At 36.7% G+C, this 12,208-nt stretch overlaps 1 protein-coding gene across 6 annotated transcripts in view; it reads left to right on the top strand.

The window, feature by feature from the left end:
- Nucleotides 1-12,208, top strand: part of NPAS3 (neuronal PAS domain protein 3) — a 533,731-nt gene that overhangs the window by 506,567 nt on the left and 14,956 nt on the right. For all 6 annotated transcript variants that reach the window (XM_035328180.1, XM_035328178.1, XM_035328181.1 and 3 more), the window contains one exon: nucleotides 2,028-2,134. In XM_035328180.1, coding sequence (XP_035184071.1) covers nucleotides 2,028-2,134 — 107 coding nt within the window. The remainder of the gene's footprint in view (nucleotides 1-2,027; nucleotides 2,135-12,208) is intronic.

The raw sequence follows: 12,208 nt of genomic DNA, 5'->3' as shown, positions 1-12,208 counted from the left end.
TTGCAGGATCAGGTCTGTCTATTCAGCAAACCCAAGTTCCTACTGATCAACCTGTTGCTTTATTTTGTCAGAGGGCTTAGGATCCACAAGATCTGTCTTACAACTAGTGCTCTAAGATACATTATAACGTTTCTTTCTTTTCTCCCTGTGAATGATCTATTTTCCATCTTTGATATAAGCATGCGTGTCCTCTTTGCTGCAATTTCTTTTCCTTCTGGTTTTGGTGTAGTGGCTTGCCAGTGATCATCACTTATATCTTCATATTATCTCTTCTGTTTTGTTTTGTTTTGTTTTGTTTCCATTTTTTTAATCTAAAAACATCCTTTATGTCCTCCTGTCTGTTTTGAACTGCTGTTTATTAATATTATTCTTAAATTTAAGTGTTTGTGAATCTGCTTCCACAGTTAGAATAATACAGTGCTTCCACTGTATTAGATCTGCTATCTAATACAGTCCAGGGGACAGGAACCTTTAATTCTCAGTCTCTGTTCCCTCTGGTGAGGTTTCTTATCACTGGTCAGAGATCCCAGGTCCTTTGTTTACCAGCCCCTAATTCACTGTGCAAACAAAATGGAGTAACTTAGCAGGAGGGAGGCCCACTACCACCATTCTAGACATCTCTGTCTGGTGAATAGTGTCCTCTCCAAGAAGGCAGAAGAGATGCATTTCAGCGGTGGTTTGTGCTAAACATTTGATGGGTGTTCCTAGATGTGTATCCCACATCTTGTTAAGTTCTATAACTACTAGGCATGAAAAGTGCACATCCTTTAGCATGCTCTGTCATGAAAGTGGGACAAGGCTGTTGTGTTTTGCACCATATTTGATTTGACAATTTTTGCTAGCATATCTGAGTCCACCTGCTCCATCAGTGATGGTTCTTGGGGGAGTTTACTGGGACAAGTGCTTCTATAGCGCTATCTAATACTTCCTTCCTCTTTCTTCAGTATTCCTTGTCTATGTGTTCTCTCTGTCTGAGACTGTTTTGCTAGTCAGTGCCTCACCACCTCTGCCTGCTGGGAGCCTCTTAGACCTATGTGGTCCAGTTCCTCTCTGTCCTGTACTCTGGATCACACTCCCGCTGTTTCAGCTGTCTGCTTCCATCAAGATGTTTGGAGTTTCTTACAATCTGTTAAATGGATGGCTATTATGTCTTATGACTGCAAAGGGAGCTTAACCCCAATCATTACAGCATATTTTAAAACCTAAAATAACATTCCATTTCTAGAAAACAGACATACTTTTAAATGCTGTTGTGAGCAAGGCATTTTCCAATTGCTTTATTTTCCATACTGCATTTAAGGATTTTGACATCTTGACACTCAATGACAAAAGTTTACACGCACGCACACACACATGCACACAGGCACACAGACACACACACAAAGATCTGCAGAATAGATTTTATACTCTCTATGTGCAATAAACCACAAAGTCCCAGTTGAAAGGGCCCAGAGTGAAAGCTGAGTTCCCAAATGAATTAGACTAAAAAAGATAACACCCTGAGGCATCTGTATGTCTCAGCATTTAAATTACATCCCCTGAAATATCAGTTTGGACTTGGTGCCAAGAAATGGTTGAAGAGCTTTTTCATGCATATACCCAGTAGAAGACCAATCTGTTGAAATGAAATGTGTCTCTAATCATTTGGTATAAATGTAAATGTTTTTACTTTATTTTGTAACATTGAATCGTTCTGGTCTTTCAATGAGGATTTGGGACTGTTATAAATGTTTAACAATTTCATGGAATGGTCTTGGTTTTATGCTATGGGAAGAATATGCACTAAAATGTAACTTTCCACTTTTTTAATGGATTACATGATTTCAAGGTTTCTTTAAAAACTTCTCTTTATTTGTTGTAAGGCTGTGTCTTGTTTGTGTAGATATTGCATTCAAATTGATGATGGAGCCTTCACAAAATTACTATAGTGGTGAAAAACTGTTTTGCAGATTACACTTTCTCAGTTACTTGACGATTATTGTATTCTTTTCCTTCTTGAATTATAGGTTGTATTTTTTCCTTTTTAGGATTAGTGATTACATGGATCTGACCCCTGTAGATATTGTAGGAAAGAGATGCTATCACTTCATTCATGCTGAAGATGTGGAAGGCATCAGGCATAGTCACTTAGACTGTAAGTACCTCCATTTTTGTCAAAATAATCTGGTAAAACATCAGATTTTTCCTCAACTATTATTTATATTTTATGACTGGGGATCTCCATCTTGCAGCATTTTTTTTTTTTATCACAGGGTGACTCAAACATAAGTTTCCATATCAGTTATTTTCAAATCTTTCTATAGTCATATTACATTGTTCACATATGTGGGAATAAAAAGTTATATTTTTATTACTAGAGTTTCCAGCAGCTATTCATTTACATATGCTGTGCATTATTTTAATCCCTCAAAGAAGTATTGCTTAGGTGAGATACTCCCTCCCTAGCACAGAAAATGAACTCCTCTCATTGTTTTTTATTTATGAGACATAACATGGAGGTCAAAAACTGCAGCATATTTGGGATATCACCAAATTGTTCAGTATAGAACTGGGCTATAGCTTCACCAGTGTTTTAACCACCCAGTGCATTTACATTTAAATGGCCCCCATGCCTGTTGCATCTAAGCCCCTATGATTTGCATACTGGTAGTATCGGCTCGGAATGAGCGTAACAGAAGTACAAAAATGTTTCAAGAGACAAACCTTACAAGAAATCATGTGCATATGTCTGTCTGTGTATGGGGGAAGGGAGGTTCAGCTTGATTCCTTGTAATTAAACTCTTTATATTCCTCTTATTAAAAGCCATAGGGCCTAATTCTTTTCTTGTTGAGATCTGTTGACTTCAGTGATGGTGCTCCTGATTTACCCTGGTACGAAAAGAGACTTAGGCCCATAATCTCTAATTTATCTGTGCCTGCAGTGAAGCCAGATAATTCTCTGAAAGTTTCAGTGCCTGACTGCATTTATGATTGACTGGTGTGTTTTTCTCAACATAAAAAACTATCCACAAACTGCCTCTTACAGAGTCTCAGATTTGAATGGCTGTGCTCCCCTAACATCTTTATAACAACAATGTATAGAATTTAGAGAATCCCAGCACTGTGTCCTGTTAGCATTTACTAATAAAAGGCTAGCAAACAAAATCCAGCCACCTTTACTTAGTTCTTAGACAAAAATACAACTATGATAGAAGGCAGTATAAATCTTCACTCCCAAAGTACCTTGATCTGCAAGGGGAAATAGGAGGATAACTTCTACTGGAAGCAGGACAGCAGAGACCATTTCTGTGATAATATATGCCAGCCACCAACATTATCAAGCTCTTTAAAGCTTTAAAATAGTTCCTGAAGTTTCTTGAAGTTAAAGTGCACTTGACATAAGGTCATGTTAGATGCACTTCTGGGGGGTTGGGGGCGGAACAATCAAGTATACAAAATGATAAACAAAAAGTAATTTTGGGTCATTTACGTTTTGGTCCTTTAATATCCTGAAGGATATGGCAGTTGCTAAAAATGAAGGAACAAATTCAGAAACTTACTGGGGGCTCTTGGAACTGGAAGTCAAAAATGACAAGTTGCATTTCCACTGCACTATCTGACCAAGGAAATAAAAGATATTTATGACTCACACTTAACATACCACCTGGCAGAGATGAACATCCCATTTGAAAAAGACCTTAATCTTCTGAATGACCACTTCTCTCTGAAATACAATATGCTTTATGAAACATTCATCTTCAGAAAACTCAGAGATCTATGCAGACAGTGTGAGTGCAATGTGGTCCAGTGTGTAAGCAGTGGACTATGTCTCAGGAGACCCCAGAAATAGGAGTGGCTTCTAGAAGATCACTGTAGCAGTTTCTGCTCTCAGTATACATCATCTGCTTTAGCTGTCTGGATTACAAGCTTTATAAACAGAGGGAATCCCTCCCATTATCAGCATCCAGCACATCAGAGTTCCATACTGATGGTTTTGAAAACCTTCAAGGACCTTTCTAAGGGCTTAATTATGATCACAGTGATTTTTTTTCCTTCTGTCCAGTTAGAATTTCACTGTTTTGATTGCTTAGCTCCAGGCTGCATCTTCTCAGTATCTCCTTACAGGTATGCTGTTAGGTCCCCCAAAGCCACCTCTTCTTGAGGTTAAACAGGCCTGATCCCACAGCCTCTCCCTACAAAGTGCTCCAGCCCCTGACCATCTTGATGGTCCTCTGAAGTTTGTCACTATCTTTCCTGTTCTGGGGAGCCTGAATGTGTGTGTTTTCTTCCAGATGAAACCTAAAGAGTTCTTACTGAAGGGAAATAATGACTTTCTGTAATCTGCTGGTTATCCTCTTTTTAGTTCAGCCCATAGAGCAGACTGCTGATTCATGCTTAGCCTGCTATCCAGTAGGACCACCAGGTCCTTTACAGCTAAGCAGTTACCCAGCCAGTCAGTCCTCAGCCTGTGTCATTGCAGAGAGTCAGTCCATCCCAGGTACAGGACTTTGCATTTGTCTTTTCATGTTGTTCAAACTCATGCTCTGGTGTTTTCAAGAAGAGCTGGAAGCTAAAGTAAAGCTTAGAAAACCCTATGAAAAACTAGATGCAGAACTTGAGAAAGCGTCATACTGAAGAAGATGTGGTGTTTGGTGAATGCCTACACAATGTATATAAAAACCTGATAGATTTATAAAGGAAATAAAATATTTTTTAAAGATTAAGACAAGAATACCAAATTGCAATGGTAGATATAAGGATAAAAAGAAGCACAAATGAAATTGCTACTCTTGCCCATTCATTGATAGCATATCAGAAGAAAAAAAAAAAAAAAAAAAAAAAGGAAAAGTGAGACCAGTACATCCTGCCGTCTCATCCAGGTTATTCAAAGACATCAAAGAGGAAAACGAGGAAAGAAGAAAATGTTGCACAAAATCACACAGAAAAATCAAGAGGGCTGTTGATGGCTTCAGATCATAGCAGCCCATTAGAAACTTTGAAAAACAGACCTTGTTAAGTCTATCTCAGATAAAAGAAGACAAAAGCCGTTTCAGGAATGTGGCCATAACATGTGTAATGGTGAAGAAGGTCCACGAGACTATAGCAGTGACAACAGTCTTTTGTAAGGGAATTGCTGTCCTAATGAAAGGTCCATCACAGTCAACATAAAACCTTTCATTGCTTTCAGTAGACATGGGGATTATGCCCTAAAAAAAGCAAATGTATATGGACTAAAATCCTGACCCCAGTGAAGTAAATAAAAAATAGTTTCAGTGTGGTCTAGTTTTCTACTTTGAGATTTATGTTACTTATAGCTTAATGTCCTTGTGGATTAATAAAATAGCATTTTTACTCTACCTCCACATATGCGTGCATCTATCCCAAAACAGTAATGCATGGTGATGATCTCACAAGTTATTGAAGCATAAGCTTTTTTCAAACAGAAATAAAAAGAAGGGGGATATTGTTTCTATCTTGTTTCGCTCAAGCTTTCAGTGATCATGCTTTTTTCACAAATCCCCCAGTTGCTTGGTATTACAATTCTAGCATATTAATGTGCTTCCCATTTTATAATGCTTCATGGTTTCAGAAATTAGGGAAACTTCTCATTTGTTCATCTTTGCTGTGTTTGTTGAATAAACTGCTGGTAGAACCCTGACAGTTATCACTTGTCATAAATCAAGTCTCTTTCACAGACATTGTAGTTAAAATGTGCTGTAGTCTAGCAGCCTCTACACAGTCCAGCATTACGGCTCAGCCAGTGGCTCAGCTGACACCCAGCACCTGGCTGAGATGCGACAAGTTGTGTTTGAATCTGAGCCCTCAAACATTGCAAGTCTAGCTGTAATGCAGCTCAGATACAGTCCCTAGCTCTGTGTAACATTTCTTACTAAGAACAAATGGAAAAACTATGCTGTAGGAGTATGTGCCTTCCATTTAATTGAAAAAAATTAATGATCTTCACTGAACGGTAATATCAAGTACTTGCTGTTGCAGTTCAATGAAGGTCATTAAGAAAGATGTGAGGATGTATAAAGGTCAAGCCCTCTGAAAGCAGCCATGAACATATTTTTGGACTAATATAGGAAAATGTGCCACCATTTGTAAATGACTATGTTGCTTGTAAGAAAACTGTCAAAAGTATATATCGGTATATAATATCTGCTTTTTCATTTTGAAATACTAATTGAGGTCTTAATTCAGAAACCTGACACTGACAAAAAAAAATACGTGTTGTCCTCAGCTATTGTGTAGAAAACATAATCTTATTTCTCCAGGATTTGACTTACAGCTACAAGATATTCAGTTTCTTAGGAACAGTGAGCCAGGGCAGTTCATTTCCCACAAAGCAAACATCTCTGATGAGTATGTTTGGTAGTACTCCCTCTGATCTACTTTATCTGGTTTCCAGTGGTTAGAATAATCCAGTCTTTCTGAAAATAAACTATTCCACATTCACCTTTTTCATGACTCACGTGTTTTCTGAGGTGTATTACCCCCTCAGTCTGCTTTTAAATCAGTTATATATTCATTATTTCCTTATGTATGTTCAGGAGAAAAATCCTATTGCTTTACAAAATACTGCTTAGTGCTTTAGCCTACCAGCTGTAGTTGAACTAACCCTTTTAACTTATGCACATTAGTTATAATTTTTTATTCTCTTAATAACCTCAAACACATGAAAAACAAATAGAATGAGTTGATAATTTCTAACAGTAAAATACACTTCACATATTTTGCTATCATGCTGTGGAATAACTCTGCAATGTCAAGTAGCACACAATTAGTAAAACTGTAGGGGGAAAAAAAAAGAAGTGTTTTGATCCTGAGGAATTTTTATCCTAATCAGATCGAAATTTCAATGCTCTTGTAGTGCTTAATATCTTCAATCACCAAAAAATTCAAACTGATTCCAATGTCAGGTTTTGCATTCTGGGACTGAAATAAAATGCTAAAATATACAAATGAATCTCATGTTTGTACAAGTTTATTATCATCACTAAAAAGCAAGATTGATTCTAAATTAGGTTGATAGAATGTCTGGTGTTTAGCTAATTCTTAAACCAAGCCCTCCTGGCATTCTGATGACAGTCTAGTGTATCTTTTTGTCAAAGTATTGCAAAAGTGTTGGTCTGACCACCTGCAAAGTCTTCCTCTCTGTCCATATCATGATGTCCAACAAAGATTTCTACTTTGGAGACTGCCATTGTTATGTCCTTTTGACTAGAGATGGTGGTGATAGAGCAAAACGAGGGAACAAGAAATTAAAAAAAACTGGAAGAAACTGAAGCATGCAAAGAAAACAGGTTTTGATTCATACCGGAAAAAAAAAAAAAAAAAAAAAAAAAAGGAATTTGGTTTCAGTCCATGCCTAGTGTTTGTTTTTCAGTCATAAGGAATCACATGAGTTTTAAACCTAACCAAGAGTATGTTGCATGTCTTTTAGCCATGCTCTGTAATCCTGCAGCTGTTGCATTTGCTCCTGCATATGTTTGAGTTATGAGAGATGCTGCTTTGTCTAGCTCACTTTCTGCTCTCTGACCAATGACAGCTACTTTAGAAGAAGGTGGAAAACACTCCGCAATATTTAATTATTTATGAATTGCACCCTTTTTTTCTCCATACTATACTATTAATTCATAGTTGGTTCATTGCTTAAAAGATGAGAATTTATACCACTTCCTAAATTTCTGTTTGTAGAGGAGGCTTGGTAATTTTACTATTACTATTTTACTATTATTACCAATATATTACTATTTAGTAATATTACTCTAGTAATATTGGGTATTCTAATTATCCATATAAATATTCAGCTATCTTAAATCCCCATAAATTTCTAATCGTTATGATATCTTTTGGCTAAGTTTTTCACATGCTAGTTGTGTGCTGTTGGGTAAATGTTTTCTGTATGTAAAGTATATAAGAGAGTTCATCAGAAGCACGAGATCTTTTGGATAGTTAACAAACTGGAAAACTCCATAAAGCTAAACCTTTAAGCTATTTAAACCATTGGCTGCTGAACTTGCCATTTCTTAATTGCAGAATTTTGCCTTCTGTAGCTTAGCAATATACAGTTATTTTGCCTCAGATACAGTTTGCATCAATAACACTTTTACTTAATTCCTGGTGCGATTTCATTTTCAAATTAACCCCAGCTGTTTGATGCAGTACCCATTTCAGTTTTGTATGTCCCCATTTCAGTTTGTAGGCTCTCTGTCTTTCATAGCTCACTTTTTCTTCGTACACTTGTGCATCAGTCAGTGTAAATACTCTGCCTGCCTAAGTAACAAAAAATAGCCTCCACACATTTGTCACTTGCCACTAAAGCAATGGGAGAAAAGTGTGCTGTGTATGAAAGCATACTCAGGAGTTTTTTTCATGGAGAGGAAAGGTTTAATAGAAAGCCAGGTAAAGAACATCTGGTAGTCTGGAAAAGTACTTCAAGTCACAGACCCTTTACCTTCACTGTTGAGGTTCGCTCCTAGATTATTGAGATCAAAGGTGTACATTTCTTTATTATGTCAGTTAGAAACAGGGTGTTGCTCCCTTGAAAATGCAGGGATGCTGTAAGGATTTTTTTGTAGCTCCCTATGCTGTGAAATACTCCATCCTAAAATGAAACTCAATGAGGGTATGAAGAGGCTGTTGCAGATCTTTCTAGAATTTTAGAAATACATTAGTGCTACTTTTCTTTTTTCCTCTTCTTTTTTATCAAAGTTCTGGGCAGTTGACCTGTTGTCTCTGAGGGAGACAGTTTTCAAAGCCAGAAAGATATGAAAATACTATCAGTAAAATGTGTAGCATATATCAAACACTTGATAATGTGCCAATAGGTCTTATTAGCACTCATCTAAAAGAACCTGCTTAAATCACCTGCGGCTTTGATATCCATGAGTGATGTGGCTGGTGGTGGATCAATGTTATTTTTTGATTTCTGAAAACTTGCAGAGCAAATGGGACGATGTCTAGAACTTTGGTCCAAAGGGCTTTTTGAGAATGTTCTGCCAAACATCTGAAACCTTCATACCTAATCTCCACAGACTGTTAGGTGTTGGTTCTGAGATCAGAAGACACTTACTTTCTTGAAAGTTATTATGTTTTATTTTACAAGGATTTTTTGGGAGGGGGCAGGAGGATACTGGCGCTAAGCTATGAAGGCTGCTAAAACTTGTGAAGAAAGGTGGAAATTTTGTTGGGATTTTTAATTATTATTATTTTTTTTACAAGTGAAGTGAAGTGGTTTAAAAGGGACAACATGCTTTAAACGTGTCTTATGTAGTCTACCGCCAATAATAGTGAGATGATGATAAACCTCTGTAGTGGTTTTACGGACATTTGAACATTCAGTTGTGCCATGCAACCACGACATTGTGTTGTGAATCCCTTTCCTCTAGTGATTAGGCTGAGAAAACCATATTCATTTCACTCAGTACAAGCATCCAAACAGCGACTCCTAACCCATAAATGAAAGCATGTTTAAAGGGACAGTATCATCTCCCTTGGAAGTGACCATCTTTAATCTATGCAATTCAGAAAGAAAATTAATATAGTTGCCAATCTACTTCTATATTTTGGTCAACCTAGGGAAACTTCTTTATCTTTTGCTATTCATAGAAGATGTAGCTGTGTATAGTACACTTATATATTTGGCATGGAAAGGGTTATGTTCTAAAGTCATTAATCTTACATAGATTTTCATATGACGTACATTAATATTAGTGGAGAGATGGAGGACAGATTTAAGCTTCTTGAGCAAGCAGGGCCAAATTTCTCCTCTGATGTTGCATTTTAGTAGCTGAAGGCAAAATTTGGATCTGGGATTTCATTTTCCCCTCCAGTTTGAACAGACAGAGTTCATTAATGATAATGGAAGTTCTGTCTGAAGTTGGTGTTCAAAGCGGGCTTGGGTTTCTAAAGGACCGTTTCAATATTAGCAGAAGGAAATCACTTTATGGCAGGATTGAAGTTTTAAAAGTCATGGGGAGACAGGCAAATCATGAGGGAGAGGAAAAGTTAAGAAAGAGAGAAGAAAACCTAGAGAATCCTAGGTAGAAAAACCTAGAGTTTGTTTTTTCAATCCAGTTCATTATTAAATAAAATTAATTTGCTTATTTACATCCTTTCTATCTGTTAAACAACAGAAGAGTTTTCTGATATGCATGCTGTAAGCTTCTGTTCAAAGAGTGCATCTAGTGATACACTGAATTAGATATTATGATTTGATATTATGAATTAGATATTAGATATTATGAATTAGATATTATGATTTGATCAATAACCACATAATGCTTTAAAATAGACATCCAACCTGGCATTATATGTTTTTGTTAACAGTTATTGTTAAACATGCGTTTTCATGATTAGAAAACTGCAATTTTAAATGATGGACCATGGGTAAATGGTATGTAATAACCATCATGAAAGGAGGAGGGGAAAAAAAGATTCAGGTTTTCTAAACAGCTGATTAACTATTTTAGTAGATATTTGGTTTAGTCTTTATTTTTTCCCTGCAAGATTGTTGATCCTTATTTTTACCTGATTTGTCAGGCATTTATGTATGTAACATTTCCATGCTGGAAGATTTAACAATATTCCTTACTACAGAAGTAAGCAATGAATCGGTTGCTGTACACAGCGTTTTTAGAGTAAATGTATATGCTTAAAATAAGTATTCCAGGTGAATGGAGAATTTAAGTAGGAGTTTGTGTACCAGTGACATACAGTTTTCTCTCATGGCTATGAACTGCTACTTCCTGATTGACTTTGGAAATGATGAATTTATGTCCAGCAATTATTACTGTCTAAAATCTATAGCAGGATAGCAGGCAAGGTCTCAGGTCAGTGTTACTGACACAGTACACTGAGTACACCTCATTCTACTCAGACCTAAAAAAAAGATGCTCTCTGTATGGCATTCAGGGCTTTTTTCATGCTGTACAGTTTAAGTAAAATATTTTCTAAAGCCTCATAGACCTGCCATTTTTCTAAACAGTTACCATTTTTGAATTTTTCTTAAGAGAACTGTGTTGCTGTGTTGAGAGACTTTATGTCACCCAGAGCTGGTAAGCAACTGTCTGCAGTGATGGCAGGTAAAGCAACATGACACACGGAGATTTTTGTGGTGGCAAGGTGCTATTCTGACCCAAGCAATCTGCTGCAGAGGCCTCACTTTTGGCCTGGTGTGGGGAAGGCACATTTGCACACAGCCCTTGCCTACATCCCCTCTTTCTTACCCCACCAGAGTAGCAGGTACTAAATCAAAGTGTTTGCAGAGAATTGTATAGGTGACATATTTGCTCACAGTATGTCTACAGGTCCCCTGTAATCTATCGCATAATTCTGTTCAAGTAACAAACATCATTTAGCATTGCTAAATGTTGTTCAGTACTTTTTTTTTTTCATTGCTAAAATCAAGACTGTGGATGCCTACTACTTAAAACATCTCACTAATTGCAAAATCTATAGAAAAGTCCTTACAACATCAAAGACTCACTTGATCCTTGGAGCTGTTATAAATGAAAAACTGTCTCTGTTACAAGCAAATAAGGCACTTAATGCACTCTTTCTGGCTGTGATGCTCTTTTTCCTGTGGGTTTTGAAAATGACCTTCCTGTAAGCATCAAGGACTGTAACTTTTCAGATAAAGAAACTTGTTCTTGTTTTAAGTCTATGCCAGGTTTATTCCCCTATAGCCCACAGTTTTCAAAAGCAGAAGAAAAATAATCCAGAATTAAAAAAAAAAAAAAAAAAAAAAAAAACCTTCTGTTTCCAGAACGAAGTTACCCTGTCAGCTTGCCTTGGGCCTTAGGTGGAGAAGTGCAGATTAAAGAGTCAGTATTCCTTTTCATGTTTGATCTGCCAGTTTTGTGAATGTAGAAAGAGTACTTGTGGCTGCAGTTAAGTATCCAACCGTGGTATTAAGTATGGCATTTTCATCCTCTTGCAGTAAATTAAAAACATTCTTATCAGTTTATTACAAGGGGAATTCAGTATCAATACCATACAGTCATTGATAAAGGTATTTCAAGGAGAAGGCTGAATAGCACAGCAGATGTAACCTCAATATTTTCAGCAATTATAAAGAACCTCTTTGTGAAGATGTGTGAATATGTAAGATGATCTCATCATTTCCTATTTACTCAATACTTACCTGAATACGCAATATAGTGTAGCTTTTAAATGCATATGCACATGAGTGAAATGTCCTTTTGTAAGAGACTTTGCTAAA

Source organism: Oxyura jamaicensis, chromosome 5, assembly GCF_011077185.1.
Source record: "Oxyura jamaicensis isolate SHBP4307 breed ruddy duck chromosome 5, BPBGC_Ojam_1.0, whole genome shotgun sequence".
In the NCBI taxonomy this organism is placed as follows: domain Eukaryota; kingdom Metazoa; phylum Chordata; class Aves; order Anseriformes; family Anatidae; genus Oxyura; species Oxyura jamaicensis.
Note: the sequence above shows the minus strand (reverse complement) of the source record. Positions and strands in the feature narration are given on the sequence as shown.